At 47.3% G+C, this 17,111-nt stretch overlaps 4 protein-coding genes across 4 annotated transcripts; 3 read left to right on the top strand and 1 right to left on the bottom strand.

The window, feature by feature from the left end:
- Window positions 1-804: 804 nt before the first annotated feature.
- On the top strand, window positions 805-2,602 carry PtA15_6A207 (uncharacterized protein; the record flags this gene model as incomplete). The annotated part of the gene is made up of 10 exons (XM_053169888.1): window positions 805-815; window positions 885-1,007; window positions 1,083-1,140; window positions 1,253-1,288; window positions 1,387-1,396; window positions 1,465-1,570; window positions 1,646-1,747; window positions 1,831-1,903; window positions 1,982-2,173; window positions 2,357-2,602. The coding sequence occupies 10 exons, from the start codon at window positions 805-807 to the stop codon at window positions 2,600-2,602; spliced, it is 957 nt and encodes a 318-aa protein (XP_053021134.1).
- A 710-nt stretch (window positions 2,603-3,312) lies between these two features.
- PtA15_6A206 (uncharacterized protein) lies at window positions 3,313-4,628 on the top strand (the record flags this gene model as incomplete). Its single annotated transcript, XM_053169887.1, has 7 exons — window positions 3,313-3,529; window positions 3,585-3,691; window positions 3,783-3,850; window positions 3,937-4,032; window positions 4,100-4,176; window positions 4,256-4,385; window positions 4,457-4,628. 7 exons carry the CDS (start codon window positions 3,313-3,315, stop codon window positions 4,626-4,628), a joined length of 867 nt encoding a protein of 288 aa, XP_053021133.1.
- Window positions 4,629-12,777: 8,149 nt separating this feature from the next.
- PtA15_6A205 (uncharacterized protein) lies at window positions 12,778-13,739 on the top strand (the record flags this gene model as incomplete). The annotated part of the gene is made up of 6 exons (XM_053169886.1): window positions 12,778-12,798; window positions 12,884-12,951; window positions 13,035-13,130; window positions 13,198-13,274; window positions 13,366-13,495; window positions 13,568-13,739. The coding sequence occupies 6 exons, from the start codon at window positions 12,778-12,780 to the stop codon at window positions 13,737-13,739; spliced, it is 564 nt and encodes a 187-aa protein (XP_053021132.1).
- A 1,589-nt stretch (window positions 13,740-15,328) lies between these two features.
- On the bottom strand, window positions 15,329-16,357 carry PtA15_6A204 (uncharacterized protein; the record flags this gene model as incomplete). The annotated part of the gene is made up of 6 exons (XM_053169885.1): window positions 15,329-15,757; window positions 15,845-15,928; window positions 16,025-16,044; window positions 16,141-16,194; window positions 16,260-16,275; window positions 16,343-16,357. 6 exons carry the CDS (start codon window positions 16,355-16,357, stop codon window positions 15,329-15,331), a joined length of 618 nt encoding a protein of 205 aa, XP_053021131.1.
- Window positions 16,358-17,111: the final 754 nt, after the last annotated feature.

Raw genomic sequence — 17,111 nt, 5'->3', positions numbered from 1 at the left:
TTGGAAAATTTCCACACTTTTCATTTCTTTTTCTTTTTTTCTGTCATAACCCCTTCAGAACTTTTTGGACACTTTGTGCAAGAACAAGGCTTTGGAAAATTAGCAAATTTTGCATGAAATCTGCCAAAGTGGGCCAGTATGTGGCAAAATTTTCTAATTTTTCAAAGCCTTATTCTTGCAAAAAGTGGTCAAAAAGCTCTGAAGGATCTTTATATATGTATATCACATTTCAATAACTTCTTTGGAGTTTTTGGGATGGGGGAACGTGAATTCCAGGACTACACAGTGCACATTGAGCTTTTTGCAGTGCACAAAGTATGTCTGTTTGTTTTTTGAAAATGATTTGAAAAGTGTAGTTTGTGGTTTAAAAAAATGAGCAGACAAACACCTAGCCTGCTATCTTGCTTTGTTCCTTGTTTTTTTGTAGCTTACTGCCCTTCATCATTACTAGACCACTCTGGACTGATTCTGAAGGGATCTTCCAGGCATTTTTGAGCCCAAACTTTGAAATTCCCTGAGCTCGCGCTGGCTCAAAGGGGGCGAATTGGTTACATACATAAATCCATCATGTAACAACATTACAGGATGTTTCCTGCCAGGGGGGGTGGATATTGAGGAGTTTGAAATGGCTGAAAATAAGATAAGAAACTGGTGATCTTAACGGCGCCAGTGGCACGGTGAGAATTGGAAGTCTAGGGGGAGATAGGAAAATGCGATCCTCTGTGATAAGCTAGCGCTAGGAGGCACGTGTTCAGCTCCCACCCGGGAGTCATTGATCGACGCGACAAGAACCTGAACCATTCGATGTGTGGCCGGTGAGTCCTCCACGACTTTGGATCAAGTCATCCACAGCCCGGTGCTAATCATCATCTGCTCAATTGCAGGTTCGCGTTATCGCTTAAGCCTGAGGAAATCAGCTCCAGACTCACGGACATCCAGCTGCACGTGGACTCCTGGCTGAATGTTGACGAATACCGTCCCAATTACAACTTGGCGCCTCAGAACAGGTCAGTAAGATATTGATAGTCATTCACCGGGAGATCACCCTCCGACACAATCTAGATCTTTCTGGTGTGTCGTAGGGCGGCGGTGGTCAGACGTATGGATCCGAAGGAGAATCGGCTGGTGATCGATTGCATGGTGCGGGCGATTGCGATGTACTTCTTGAGTGATTATCCCAAATGACCGCACTCCACCTTCATGCTGAATTCGTATTGTGTTCCATCGGTCATGTTTCATATCGGTCGTATAGAAATGGGGACTAGTTCCTCACTGGTCTGAATCCCCGGTAAGTTGGCTCTGAAGGATTACCATCAAGGCACCTTAACCCGTCGCCTCCCTTCTGACCTGCTACAATCGCGAATCCTCCCCCAACTTATGCTCCAGCCCACGCACGGTAAGCGCCTCTAGGTGAGTGCCGGTAGTCAGGAGGAATAGATATTGAAATTTTCGGACTCCGATCAGGAAGCCTGCTCAATACAATCAATGCTCGGGACGACAAGGTCGTCGAGCCTCGCGGATTATGGAATACAATCAAGGGCAAGAAACGATGCATCATATTGTGTGAAGGGTACGTCAAACATCTTCTTTCACGTTGGCAACGCACAAAAGACTCATCCATCCATCGATCATATCCTATCAACAGTTTCTTCGAATGGTTGACCAAAGGGAAAGATAAAATCCCTCACTTCACCAAACGGACCGGAGGTCAACTAATGTGTCTTGCTGGATTGTGGGAGTCGGTGACGTGAGTGAACATTTGTAAACGTTGTGTAAACAGGTTTAAAAAACATCAAGATGTTATTAAGAAAACACCTGCATTTCTTCAAGTTACAAAGGGGCGACCGAAGAGCTGCATACATTCACCATCATCACTACCTCATCCAACAAGTATCTCTCATTTGTCAGTTATCACTACATTCAAGGAGAGTCTTGATCCGATGCACCAGAAGTCCTGAAGCTTCGGTTTATTGGACATTAGCTCCATGATCGAATGCCGGTGATCTTGACTGATCCAGAAAGTATAGAGACTTGGTTGGACACCTCGAGTGGGGAGTGGTCTGGTAATCTTGCAAAGTTATTGAAGCCATTCGATCTGAGTGACGGCTTGGTATGTTATCCGGTACCCAAAGAAGTTGGCAAAGTGGGCAATCAGAGTGCAGATTTTTTGAAAGTAAGTCATCGGCTTCTCCCTCTCCACAAACCCGGATCTCAATTTTTGTTTTCAGATCCAGAGATTTTTGGTCTGCGCGTGCCATTAACCAGTTTTCTGTCGTCATCGAAGCCTATTTCACAGAGAAAAGGTAACATCATGTCTTTTTTCAACAAACAAACACCGCCATCGGGTTCTTTGCAGTCGAAGCCAGCACCGTCATCCTCAAGTGCTAACTCGGAGCATGCGAAGAAGAAAGGGCCCGTGGGATCGGATCCAGCCCGGCTTGGCGGAACGAAAACAGGGGGTCCTCATGATTCCCCCAACATGAAAGATGAACCGACAGGGGCTCCAACTCCCAAGCCTCAAAAAGCTCACATCAAAAGAAGTGCTGTTTCTGTGGACTCTGATACGTCACCCCCCGAGAAGAAAGTCCGCAAAGCTGCCTAGGAAAAAGTGTAACACTATGTGCTCCTTCCCGACAAAAAAATACAGACATTTGTTAAGCTCACTTAGTCTTTTGGAGCAGCTTCATGTAATATGGATAAGCTGAGAAGAAATTGATTGAAGCAATGTGTCCGTCCTCCCCATCCTTCCTCAAGGGGCAAGGTGGAAATATTCCGTCTGGCAGATGGGAAGGATCTTCCGCCCCTCTACCGTCCGGTCGGTAGATAGGTCCGAGAGGGAACAGCAAATGACACGATCCACTGGGTAACGATAACTCTCTTATGCTATCTGTGTTGTAACTCTCTTTCCCCTTAAGCATCGCGCAAATATTGTCACATTTACTGTATCACGATATGTATTCCCTTTTGTCTGTTCGGTTAATCGATTCATCAGGGAAAACCTGATCCTCCACAAGATATTGTGTGGAGTTTCCTATGTACTTGATGTGAGACAGTGTGAGACCATTAAAAAGCGATGGAAATCCGAGTTTCATCGGAGTGTTTGCTTGTCTCTTTGCTCAGATTTGACGCAGATAATTGTGGAAAAATTCCGAAGCACGAATTTTCCAACCTGATGCAAAATTTGATAAACAAAGCCAAATTCCTTGGCTGACATCCCGTGTTTTTTTTTCTTTCTTTCTCTCAACTCTCGCGGAGGGATGTGGAGGACGGAGGAGCTGGTCTGAGAGATCACAGCCCGCATCAGCGAGTCTGATGTCTTCCAATCGATTCCCGCCAACTAGTGGCAACCCTGTCAGTTGGAAGTGGAACTATGCAGGTTTGTGGACCAAATTACTAGCCCCGAAACTGCAAGGGCTGGCTGAACACACGGAGATGCCCGCTCCGAGGCCAGGTTCGCAGGCCGTTCGGATGAGCACCGAATACGGCGACATCCAGCCGAAGCAAGCCTACCATATGGGGATCTTTCAGGGTATATAACTTGCCTTCGTCGCTGCATCTTCCTTCATACATACACTGCCACTTAGCCCATCATCAGCATCGTTCACCCAAACTCATATTCCCAACAAAGTCCCAGCAAATTTCAGAAGAATATTATCAACTGAAGCCCATCATGGAGGACCCACGAGCAGAAGTGAGCTTCCTAACACTAGCTTGATTGCCTGTTCTGTTTCTTTGTCAATATAGACAACATCATTTGCTCATATTGCGCTGACGGTCCTCAGATTCGGGATGTCGTCAGATCAATCACTGAACCCCAGGATCCGCAAACCGTCTTGAAGAACGTCGACAAGTAAGATACAGTCGATATATACGTCTTCAATAAAAATAAAGAATCAACTACCAAATACATCCCTGTCCCCTTGTCCCAATGATCAGGTATTTTACCGACGATGCGTTTATTCTTCACCCAATGGCGAATCAACCCCAAATGGCCAGAGGAAAAGACAATTTAAAAGCCTTATACTACATGTTGTAAGTACAACTGCCCTCATGTCATTGCCCACTCGCTCTCATTCAACCTGCTGTTGGCTTCTCTCAGCCGCAAGGGGACCAAGGAAAACAAGATACATTTCAACGCGGTTATGTTCAGCGAAGACCTTACTCAATGCGCGATAGGTTTGCCAAAATTCATTCCTACCGTGACCGACTCTTGTCGCGCTTCTGAACTCGAACTAAGAAATGCACATCTCCATAGATCTCATCGAGGATGTCAAGGACCTCAAATCTGTGTTGCTTCCAGGATTTCCAGTCAGACCTTTATCGATTCGGTTTTTGGTGCTAGTGGACCTTAGGCTGGAAGCTGATGGAAAATACCGAATATGGCGGTACGCTAACACCAGTACATCTGTTTCGGCACACTTGAACTAAAAATCTTGATTTGTCTTTACACATGCAGTCAACACGACAATTTTATTAGTGACCTAGGAATGTCAGGCTTGAAGATATTTCCCGGAGCCAGCTTGATCAGCGATGTGATCAAGGCTTCCGGGGCCTTGTTCACAATTGTTCTGGGACGTTATTTCGCCGGGAACATGATCACGCCGCAGAAGCAACGTAGGGTTGACTGAAGCATAATCAACATTCCACTCCGACAAACCCAACCGACTGGTTTGCAAACACACTCTTCATTGCCATGACAGATTCATCATCCCAAATGTTCTCAACCTACACCTCTTGATACCAACATGTTGTTCAAAGCGTCTACAATCCAGCTGCTTGTATACCCTTGCATCATTAACGATTGCCATGCCTTCAATTCTTGTTCCAATTTCTTCCGCCTTCCACACCTGTGATAAAGTCTCTTGAACGATTTGTATACGCAAATGTGATTATTATGTGCTGATGACAGCAGTCGACTTGCTGCAATTAAAACATTGCCTGTTTCCAAATTTGGAAAAACTTCCATTGCGAAACAAAAACGCGGCACGCTTCGCGACAGCTAGATTACACTCAGCATTTCACACCAAGGAAATAATTGTCTGATGAAATTCTAATTTTCAGGGGCCTTGTTTTTGCTTCTGGAAGATCCCTTAGCAGCCCATAAGTGTTTTACAAGGTCATTGCCAAATTGCGGTTGAGTATAATAAAAGGAAGGAAATAAAAGAAACAAAGCAATTCATCCACCATATCCCATATCCTATGGAATGTATCCTAGAGCTGAGCTTGAGTGTGAAACCATGTGTGAAATCCTCTGTGAGACTGTCCCGGACTGGTGTGTGAAAGGTGTTATGTTTGTATCTTTAGATCCGGTGTGGGGATAAAAGCTGGTATGTCGGAAGAAATGTCCGCTAACTGCCTTCTTCAAGAATATATGTGTCCGGGTTGTGTGATTATTGGCAACTCGGCTCCGCACTGCTACTATCCGCTAGTCTTCAGCACTCCTCTCTGAGGCTGATCTATAGTGTAATAATCCGCAAGTAAATAAAGCTCTGCACTCCGCAAGTAAATCCATAAGTAAAGATAAGGTCACGTATATCTCTCCTAATACTCTAGTACGTCCGTAAGTGTAAGTACAATGATGAGTAACCCGTAAGATGATAGGATAATGGGGTGAGGAAAAGAGAAGAGAAAACCGTGAGCCTCCCCCATCCTTCCCTCCACACATGTCACCATTCCCACCCAATCCCGCAGATCCAACACTTTCCCGCACTAGTCCTTCAGCTCCGCCCGCTTTCTGCATGTCATTGTCCCAGACTCCGCTCCTCTCCCACACTTGCCCTCTCACTATCCTCTGTCTAGGCTCTAGCCCCCGCCAGTCAGTCTCTCACCACTGCCTCCGCCCCGGTTCCACCCGCTTCAGCTGCCGTGGCTCACCTGCTGACGCGCCGCTGCTACCAGTCCACGTGTGTAGTCCAGCCCTGCCTTTCCGCTCCGGTCCAAATACCCAACCCAGAATCCACGGTCTTCAATCTGCGATCTGTGGTCCATGCATTCCATAAAACCTGCCCCCTATCCCCCAAATGGGGGATGGGGACAGGGGGGATTGAACCAGAAACCTGCCTATTACCTGGTTTGCAGCAGAGCTGCAAACCACTAGGCTATGAAACATTTTCTGTGTGGGGCTGTTTGGGGGAATTTATTACCCAGGCCAGCTCCAATCAGCTCCATCCAGCTCCGCCCTCCCATCGGTTCCAAACCAAAGATAATGGCAAATTTATCTTTGGTTTAAAGCGGAAGAATTGGATTGACACAGGTGTCTATCATACCCTTCACCATTGAGCAAAAGGGTTTCATTACCACTTTTTAGTCTTACAACAAGGAAACCTCCTGGGCCAGCATGGGCCAGCATAGCATCTGGTTCAAGGTCTGGTCCTGGAGCTGTATTCCAGCTTTCCTGGCCCGTGTCAGAGACATCTTGCCCCTGCCTACCCCCTCTGGCAGGCTACTTGGTCAGGGATGCACTTATGTTTATATGTGCACCCCTTGCCCAAACTTAACCAAGTCCCTGCTGGGCACAAAGCCCCCGCATCCAAAGGAGGGAATTAGGAAAGAACATGGTTTTTGGCGTGACAGGTACTCACGAAGACACCTTCTTTGTGTGAGCCGCGGCTCCTGCGAACTCACAGGAAGTATCACAGGAGGTGTCACAAACCACCATCGAGCGTCTACTTAGTCCCTCCAGTCCCGCCTTGCCTAGCTTGGCAGGGAAGCACTGAGACTTCCCCCGAGCTAGGTGAGCAAAACTTCCTCCTTTTCCCCTTTTTCCCCTTTTTCCCCTTTTCTCCCTTCTCCTTTCCCGCCCCAAAGTTGTATGTAGGAGGGAAGTACTGAGACTCCCCCGAGCTAGCTCCCTTGCCCCCATCTGCAATACAAACGGAGGTTCTAGAACTGCTCTGCGCCCTCTTCCCCCCTCCTTGCCCTCGTCCCCTCGCCCCTTGTCCCAGTGAAGCTCTCCGTGTCGAGAGCTTACACTTTTTTTTTCTCGAACCTCTACCTTGCCCACCACCTTGACCACACCCACTTTGCCAGAGCTTCATGTCCACAAGGCGCACGACCTCTTCAGACCAGCTTCTCCCACTGACAGACACCGAGGCGGTAATACGAGCCGCTAACAAAGCCAAAAGGACAGCCGCAGCTGCAGGAAAGCAAGCTCAAACGACTCTACCCATTGAATCGGTACCAACCCCGCCAGCAACCTTGCACTAAACCTTGCTCTCGACCTCACAACCGGCTACAGCAGCCATCCCAACCCTAGTCCCCAACCCTCTCAAGACTCATTCCTGCCCCCCATCCCTATTGACCTCCTTAACCCTTCCACAAGCAGTCGGATTCCCAAGCAGTCCGGCGACGTCTTTTTTCTCAGCCGACAGCAACATCCCTCCGATCATCCAAGCGTGGTCCCCAATTGAACCGACTGCTATAAAAGCACCACCACCACCAGTGAAACCCTTTAACCCATTGCTATTGACTCCACCAGCCCTCCCCCCACCTGTCCAAACTCAGCCAAAACCAAGCCTGCCCTCATCTAACGCCCTAACAATTACCTCCCCAAACGCCCAATCAATCAACATGTTGCACAGAGAAAGACCTAGCGCGAGTTCCGACCCACCACCCAACGCTCTACAAACCTTGACGTCAGCGCCCAGTCCTCAAACGGACAACTCCTTTGTTGCACAGCTGCTGGCGCTTCAGCAAACCAATCTTGATGCGCAACGAGCCGCAGACGCTAGAGCACTAGCCGCGCAAGAAGCCGTGGAAGAGCGCGCAAGGGCCAATGCAGAACACTTTTGAGTGGCTCAAGAAGCCACAGACAAACGAGCAAGAGCCAACAAAGAACGTTTTGCCCGACTCCAGGAAACTCTAATCTGCGCAACAACTCAACAACCAACCCCCCTGCGCCCAACTACCCCGCCGGACAACCACATCGACCTCCGTAGGTTCTGCACTTCAGACGGCCCAACCTACCTAGGCCCCTACCAAGAAATGGAGAGGTTCCTAGCTTGGATCCAAGCTCCCGAGATCTTCTTTGACACCAAGAAGGTGACCGCTACCAATGACAAGATAAGAATTGCCGGCACACTCATCAAGGAAACAAATCTCTTGTTGGTATACTCAAACAAAGCAAAAAAGTACCTCAAGAATCCATGGAGCAAGTTCAAACAAACATTATTCAATGTGGCTCTCACGGTACGCTGGCGCCAGGGACTGAAAGAAAAGATCCATTCCCTCAAGATGGACCCCTCTGAAACGTTTGCGCAATACAAAACGCAGGCCCGGCTAAGCGGTGGTCTACCCACTGAAGTCCGGGCCAACATCCTCAAATTCGAAATCCTCGAAACCACACCGTTTAATTACGGCCGCTTTTCAAAACGCATTTGGATCTTCTTCAACGCTCTTCCGGCTTGAGCACCAACGAACCTACTCAGAGCGCAACCAACAACGGCGCCCACAAACACTACTACAATCTCCGAGCCCAGAGCCGCTGGGACCTTGTCAGACGATCTGCGCTGGCAAATCCACTTGTACTTGAATTTGGTTGGCCGCTGCCACTGGTGCAGAGGGCACTGCGGCTTACCAAATGGATCATGCACCAACAACCGCGCTTGAGGAAGGGTTGAGTTCCCTCCATCCTAAGTGGTGCCACCAAAACTGCCGAATTACACCGCACCTTTACCATGGAGCTCCGCAAGGGGCCCAAATCCCCGTCCTCCTACTGCCACGGCGGGTCAAGCGACCTCACAACCAGCTGGAGTGGCAAGCATCTCGGACAAGCCGAGTGATCTATAATCAAGCATGACGGTCACATTGACGGCGGCCATTGAGGAATTGGACGCCGTTGTTGCTCGGGGTACGCTGACAAGGAAGAAATGGTGACAGAAGACACCGAGGCCACCGCGGTCCAAGCGTTCAAGGCAACCGAGGCGTTAGACAAGTCACTCAATGCACTGATCATCGACTCAATCCTGGGGCCAACAGAGGGGTATGTGCACAATCCTCCTAAGCCCCACAAAACCCTACACCTCCTCCATAAAGGATGTGGCTTACGATGCCACATTTTTACAGTGAAGACTCCAAAACCAACAGTCTCTTACTCGAATAGCCGCTACCGTCGAACAGCGCATCACCAACCATGACCAATCCCCCTGATTAGTGCCCACACCCCCGCCCATTTCCCAATCTTTCTTTCCTTCAAGCTATATGCGACGATTTCCCCATCTCCCACCACCATCCGACGACACCAATACAACAAACAACCGCCAAGACCACTCAACACTCAACAACGCACGACCGTTGTGCAGATCCAACCAAGGCGTACCTGGCCAAAACCATCACCTCAAACACACACTGACTCACTCCCTTTAACATCGACGCGTGGTTACATTCATGACAGAACACCAACATCTAGACTCTTGCCGACATCACCCCACAGTCGTCTTTTATAGGTGGGGGGTATGTGAGCCACGGCTCCTGCAAACTCACAGGAAGTATCACAGGAGGTGTCACAAACCACCATCAAGCGTCTACTTAGTCCCTCCAGTCCTGCCTTGCCTAGCTCGGCAGGGAAGCACTGAGACTTCCCCCAAGCTAGGTGAGCAAAACTTCCTCCTTTTCCCCTTTTTCCCCTTTTCTCCCTTCTCCTTTCCTGCCCCAAAGTTGTATGTAGGAGGGAAGTACTGAGACTCCCCCGAGCTAGCTCCCTTGCCCCCATCTGCAATACAAACGGAGGTTCTAGAACTGCTCTGCACCCTCGTGCCCTTGTCCTCACCCTTGTCCCCTTGCCCCTCGTCCTCGCCCCTCTTCCCAGTGAAGCTCTCCGTGTTGAGAGCTTACACTTTGCCAAAAATCATACAAAATTCTTCATAAAATATGTATCATATCATGTAGCCAAGAAGCTCAGTTCCACTCTCATATTGTTTTGTATTTTTTGAGCAACTAAATGGGGGTTTTAGCCTTTTCCCATGCGGAGGCATGCTTTTTGCAGCCATGAAACTGGCAAAATGTTGGTCTTTGAATGCCAATTTTTTGGGGAAGGTGGGGAAGGTTGATCCCCAAAATGGATGAGGAGAAAGGCAAGAGCAAGGCCTTTCTCATAATCTTTTCCATGCCAGCATAGCTGGTATAGATGAAAAGTTATTGCAGAATTTTGATTTTCTCTGCTAAATCTGCTTGCAATGCCAAAAAACTCTGTTCTTTCCCAAGTCCCTCCTGCAGAGGCGGGCGCTTTGCGCCCAGAAGGGACTTAGTTAAGTTCAAAGCTTGCCCAAGATATTTTTGAAATAAAAATTCTTTCATTTTGATTTCATTTTTGTTTCAAAATTCTTTTCAAATTGTTTCAAAATAAAACTCAAAAATCTGTTTATAATTGGGGCCTTATGAACTTGCTAACCATGTCCTGAGCCAAAACATGATCAACTTCAATGCCGCAGGTAGAGGCCGTTAGACTGGAGGTTGGATGTCCTGTTTGACCTTCAAGACATGGTAATCTGATCAAATATGTTGAGGGTAACTTGGTGACAGGGGACTAAGAGAGATTGACGAGGTGTTGAGGACATGGTCCAAGCACAGTGAGTCAACTTGTAATAATCATTCAGTGAGGAAGGATAACAGTTATGGTGTTCAAAGTTGGTCTGCATAATTTTATGCATGCATAAATCATAAAATCTTTTTTGCAGGGGATATGACTGTCTGATTATGTAATACAAAATTTCCTCACCAAAATATTTTTATGATTTTATGATTTATGCATGCATAAAATTATGCAAACCAACTTTGAACACCATAAGAGCATCCACCACCATCTCTGTAAACCTGCTCGGTAAGGCATATTTACCGAGTATGTAAGCAATTTTCTACCCCCGTGCCCTCTTTAGGGCTCTTTAGCTAAATATTTGTTCGGTAAATCTTTAAGGCTCGCTAGATTTACCAACGGCTACAGAGCCTCTGTAAGACCATTCTAGCGAGCCTGCCAACTGCCCTCGCCAAACCACAAGTACCCCCAGCACATGTACACAGCAGATAAATACATATGTACATGTCAGTAGCTCTCCACCCCTCAACCGGTCATCATATTGATTGACCGGTCATCGATCGTCATCAATGGGATGACCGGTCATTGCTCAACCGGCCAGTCATCAGATAGGATGACCGGACATCAAATTCAATAGACCGGACATCGATATGATGTCCGATCATTGATCAGATGACCCGTCATCTATAGGATGACTGGTCATGGATAGACTGGTCATCAGATAGCACAACCAGTTATTGGGATGACCCGTCCTTGCAAGGATGACCAGTCATACGGTCCATCGATAGGATGACCTGTCCATTAACAGGATGACCTGTCCATCAACAGGATGACCGGTCCATCAACAGGATGACCAGTCCATCGATAAAATGCCTGGTCGTCAATAGCATGGGCTGTCATCAATAATACGGCCGGACCATCAACGGTGTGGCCGGTGCATCAATACAATGACCGGTCATTCGATAAGATGACCGGACATTCAATTGTATGACCGGTCCATCAATGGGATGTCCGGTCATTGATGGTAGGACCGGACATCGATGGTATGAACGGACATTGATGGTGTGTATGACCGGGGTTTCACACATGTACCGTATGTTGAGCTGGTCATTCTCTTGTGCTGTGCTACTTAACCAAGGGTATTTAAATAAGTACTTACATAGACATGAGGGTGCTGTTGGTGTCTTTAGCTAAATTTGTGTTACCTCTTGAGCCGATAACGGCTGGCGAGGGTGGGTTTTTTCTTTAGCTAAGCAACCGAGCCTCGCGGGACTCGCTGGCTAGCTAAAGATTTACCTAGACGGTGGTGGATGCTCTAAGTAAGAAGAACAACTAGACTATATATATGTATAATATTGGCTAAGTTGTGGGTGTATAGTTTAGAAGCATACTACATAGGGAAATGCCAATAAACTATCTCAACAAAATAAAATGTACCCAATTTGCTATGCATCAAAAACTAAAGCCAAGAATATCTGACAGGTTGCAAGTTGACCTCTTGATCTATTTGCCATCCTGAGACTTCCGCACCGGTGGGAACACCACACCGTGAACTAGATCTTGCTCTGGTCTTTGTGCCCCTCTTCGATTGACGACCAGTGAAGGACTCCCCTTGAGCCCTTACAAGTATGCCTCTCCTTCGGAGATGCTTCGCGCCTCGTGTGAAGGCTTAGTTAAGCTCGGGCGCGAAGCGGCTCGGAGTAGCTAAGTTCGAGCCAAACCCCAGTTCAGAATCGAGCGGTGGTACGGCATTTCGCAGCATGGATTGACCAGATTCCTTGGCTGACCAGTTGCATTCTTTCCGCTCTCTTACGGACGGAAGTAAATTATATCAGTGATTTGTTGTGGAGGGCTTGAATTCGGAGGGTCTGGTCTGAGAGATCACACCGCACAGACCACATCACCAAACAGGCAAATCTGATGTCTTCCAACGGTTTCCCGCTAGGCCTTTCAGGATAGAACCCTGTAGATGTCTGAACCAAACTGGCCCGAACTTGTAAGGGCTGGATAGAATTCTAGACAAACGGAGACGCCCGCTCCGAGGCCAGGTCATTCAGGCCCCTGAATATGACGATGCCCGGCCGAAGCAAGCTTACCATGTGTGGGCCTATCAGGGTATATAACCTTCGGCGGTGCTTCCCTTGATAGACCCCCAGCGCCACATAGCCCACCCACCTTAAGAATCGTTCAGCAAAGCTCATATTTCTAACAAAACCCCAGCAAGAGAATAACATAATCCGAAGCCCATCATGGAAAATCCCCGAGCAGAGGTGAGCTTTCCAACACTGGCTTCACTGATTATTCTTTTTCAACATAAACAACTTCATTTATTCATATTTCGCCAACGGTCCACAGATTCAAGATGTTGTCAGATCGATTACTGAACCCCAGGATGCGGAAACCGTCTTGAAGAACATCGACAAGTAAGCTACCGTCGATACGTCTCCATAGACCACTGCAGAATCGACTGACGTATACATCTTTATCCCCTTGACCGAAACCTCAGGTATTTTACCGAGGATGCATTCATACTTCATCCAATGGCGAATCAACCAGAGATGGCCAGAGGAAAGGATAATTTGAAAGCCATATACTACTTTTTGTCAGTGCATCTGCCCGCATATCCCTGCCAACTCTCTCTCATTCGGACTGCTTTTACACTCTTTCAGCCGCAAGATGAGCAAAGAGAACAAGATTCATTTCCACGCCGTTATGTTCAGCGAAGACCTCACCCAATGCGCAATAGGTATGTTAATTTTTTTGGCCCTGACCACCTCTTGTCGCGCGTCAAAACTGGAACTAAACGATTGGCTTTTGTGAAATGCACATCTTTACAGAACTCACCGAGGATGTCATGGACCCTACCTCTGTGTTGCTTCCAGGATTTACAGTGAGACCTTTATCGATTCGGTTTTTGGTGCGAGTAGACCTTAGGCTGGAAGCTGATGGAAAATACCGAATATGGCGGTACGTTAACACCCGGTGCATCTATTTCCGCTCACTTGAACTGACACATGTGATTTCTTTGTATATGCACAGTCAACACGACAATTTTGTTAGTGACCTAGGAATGTCAGGCTTCAAGATATTTCCCGGAGCCGGCTTGATCAGCGATGTGATCAAGGCTTCCGGGGCCTTGTTCACAATTGCTCTGGGACGTTACTTTGCCGGGGATGTGATAACGCCGCAAAAAGAACGTCGGATTGACTGAAGCAGAAACCACATTCCAATCAACCACTGGTTTACAAACACTCTGACTTTTCCTCATTACCCTGATAGATTCATCATCCCAAATATTCTCGGCATGAAGCACCTCTCGATACCAGCACCTTTTTTAGAGCGTCTAGAACTCAGCTCCTTGTAGTTGAATACCCACACATGATAAATTGTGATTTTTTTCTATTCGCATTAATAGATTGTCTGGAACAACTTGAAAATGGCAATCTGGAATCTGGATCACACCAGCAAACTTGCTGTACAATTCAATACTGCTCACATCGAGATCCGATTTGAAAACTGCTCGGTTGCTATCACAGGAGTAGGGTCCGCAGCAAACCCATAAGCTCTGAGTTTAACAACTTTTAATGATGAGGAGGAACCTAGAGTAGAGGAAAGCTCCAAATCATCAACTCACACGGGGCCCGGGCAGCCTTTATGCACTTCAATGGAGTACACAGTTTTGCTTGAATGCATACTGTTTGCCCCTTTCACAAAACCTCTTTTCATTAGAGCAGAAGTCCTTGGAAGTCAGCCATCAAAATGACAAGTGAAAAAACCATGGATAAGAAAGGGCAATCCATGTCATAGGCTCAAACTGCTCAATGCTTTTGACTCACATCAAGTCAAAGATGGCTATAAATGAACTGGGGTGAATTTATGATCAAATCATATTATCAGTTGAGAGAGAAAGATTTAATTTTTTTTTGGCTAATCAGTACCCTTATTGATGTGATGCATTCATTCAAGCTCTCAAACCACATCAGAACACATGCCTTGAGGATTATTCAAATAGCTATGTATACAAGAACAACTCTTAATCCATACACAAATCCATGTACATGGATGTATGTGCTTCAAGATGGCTCTTGTGATGTTGTGGAGCCCTTGAAAAGTCATGAATGACAAGTTTACAGCCAAACAAAATGTGCAATAACCCAAAGTCAAAATCACAAAAAATGGGACAAAGGACAGGAGGATAAATAAGTGTAAATGTGTGGATAATAATGTATATATAGATGTTGAAATAGAGATATAAGATATGATCAAGCTAATCACAACTGCAAGAGTAAAATGATTGACACGAATGAGAATACAAAGCACAAAGAAAATAAAGGGGGAGAGCTTCTCTAATTGGGGCGTGGCTTTTGTTTTCTAGACTATAGATCAAGCTGGATGGAGAGAAGAAAAGATAGAGCATGAAGGACAGTGAAACAAAAACAGCGTCGATTTTGTATAAGAAAGGAAGATAGGAGGAGGAGGAGAGTGAAGGGAGGAGAAGTGGAAGCAGTGGACCGATTCCAGGCAGGTGTCCCATCCGTTGTTTTTGTGAGATGAGACAAAAAATGGGGCTGGGGGTTGTAGTTTAAATAGAGCGAGAGGAGAGAGGGCTCGCCGGGGGAGGCGCGAGGGTGAGATGGAAGTTTGAGTAGAGAAAATCACATCACGAGGTCATATAAAATCGTCAAAAGGATCGTGGAGAGCTGTCGAAACAGGAGGTATATTTTTGTGTTCTGAGGAGAAGCTGCACAAGGCGGATTGGGCATGAACACCTACACACACACGAGAGGGAGGAAGAGGGGGTTATAGGATTGAACAGCCGCCGTTCGGCGTGACGCGTTTCCTGCGTTTCTTGCCGCCCAAGCCGTGGCGGCCGGGGCCGCCATGATTGAGGTGTCCGAGTCGGTCGGCCTTGATGATCTGGCGGACGAGGTCGGCGATGACCTCGTCGACGTTGATCCGTTTCCGGGCACTGGTCTCGTAGTAGGGCACGCCGCCCCACTCCTGCGACAGGGCGACCGCCCAGCTTCGCTGGACTATTCGCTCCTCCAAGTCGCACTTGTTCCCACATAGCACGATCGGGATCTTGTCCGTGTATCCCTCTGCTTCCTTGATGCGTACGATCGACTCGTGTAAGGCCTCCAGCTCATGGATCGAATCCAACGTGTTTAGTGCAAAGACTAGTAGAAAGCCGTCTCCTGATTTCACGTAGAGCGAGTGTAGCGCTACAAACTAAAAGCGCAAAGCGGATGCCGGATGTTTATTGATTGATTAGTCTGAGTGAGCTGAATCATAGAAGAAAAGGATTGTTTGATTTACTTGTTCTGTTCCAGCTGTATCAAGGATTTCTACGGTCACTTTATTACCATCTACAGTGATTATCTTGCGGTAGGAGTCTTCGATCTGCAGCGAGAGATGAAGTCAGGTCGAATGAAAGATGTTTTCACAAAATACCAAGATCAGCTCCGGGTATGTTAACAACAAGGCATGAAGACTTACGGTGGGGTCGTATCTTTCAACTGGATGGACGCGCACCGTCGCAGGAAAGGATCGTCAGAACATTGAATCAGTTTGCCAGTCTGGAGTTTAGTGTGCGAATCAATTAAGCGGCCTACCAAACATATCATGGACGAACTGGACAGTGAGCGCGCTCTTCCCGACACCACCGCCTGCGACAAAAAAGAGGAAAGTGATCAGGAGATGAGGATGGGAGAAGCGGGTATGAAAGACTGACCGCCCATGATGACGATCTGTGAAGCAGGGCGAAGAGATCAGTGCGCATTCTTCATCGGCTGGACTGGAAGGATGGCAACGAACCTTGTATTCTTTCATGATGCTGATGCTGCTGCTGACGATGAGAGCCACTAGACGGAGGATAAGGAGACTGGGCTGAAGCAGAATGAGATGTTATCCTTCTTCAGCAATGACGATGGTGATGTGATGTGATGTGATGTGATGTGAGGGTGAGGGTGAGGGTGATGCTGTGGTGGTGATGTTGATGTTGCTGTGGCGGATGGGTGGAGTCGTTATGAGTTTTCGTGAGTGGATGAATGCGCTCTGCTTGGGTCTGGGTCAGGGGCTGGGATCTGGATGGATTTGCGAAGTTCGGCCTGCTTGGGCCGTGTCCACTGGGTGTGTCGGTGTCACTTCAGCCTAGTCAGCTGTCTGGATTTGGACGCAGAGCATCAGCCGAGCAGGATTCAGCCACATGAAGAAACTTCCAGCTTGACATAAAACTGCATACACTCACTCTAATGCATCATCCCTGTCCTTCCGTCGACCTCTTGTCAAGCTATGTAACACACAAAATCACAGCATTGTCACTGGATCCCTCACCGTCAATTCAGACAAAACACACTCCAGCCGCAGCTTCGAACAAACTACAAGGCACAGGCGACATGCTTCTATTGACCTCGTCACAGAACAAATTTTGAGAGTCAGAAACAAAGTTAAAATCAAAACACATCAATCCGATTGCATAAGAATCAGAACTCAAGCACCACATCTAATTCTAAAGACAATCTTGCAGTTGGTTTTTGAGTCTGATATTCACATGAAATATTGTGCAGTACTAATTTAAAACTAT

The sequence above is a fragment of the Puccinia triticina genome, chromosome 6A, assembly GCF_026914185.1.
Source record: "Puccinia triticina chromosome 6A, complete sequence".
Taxonomy (NCBI): Eukaryota; Fungi; Basidiomycota; class Pucciniomycetes; order Pucciniales; family Pucciniaceae; genus Puccinia; species Puccinia triticina.
Note: the sequence above shows the minus strand (reverse complement) of the source record. Positions and strands in the feature narration are given on the sequence as shown.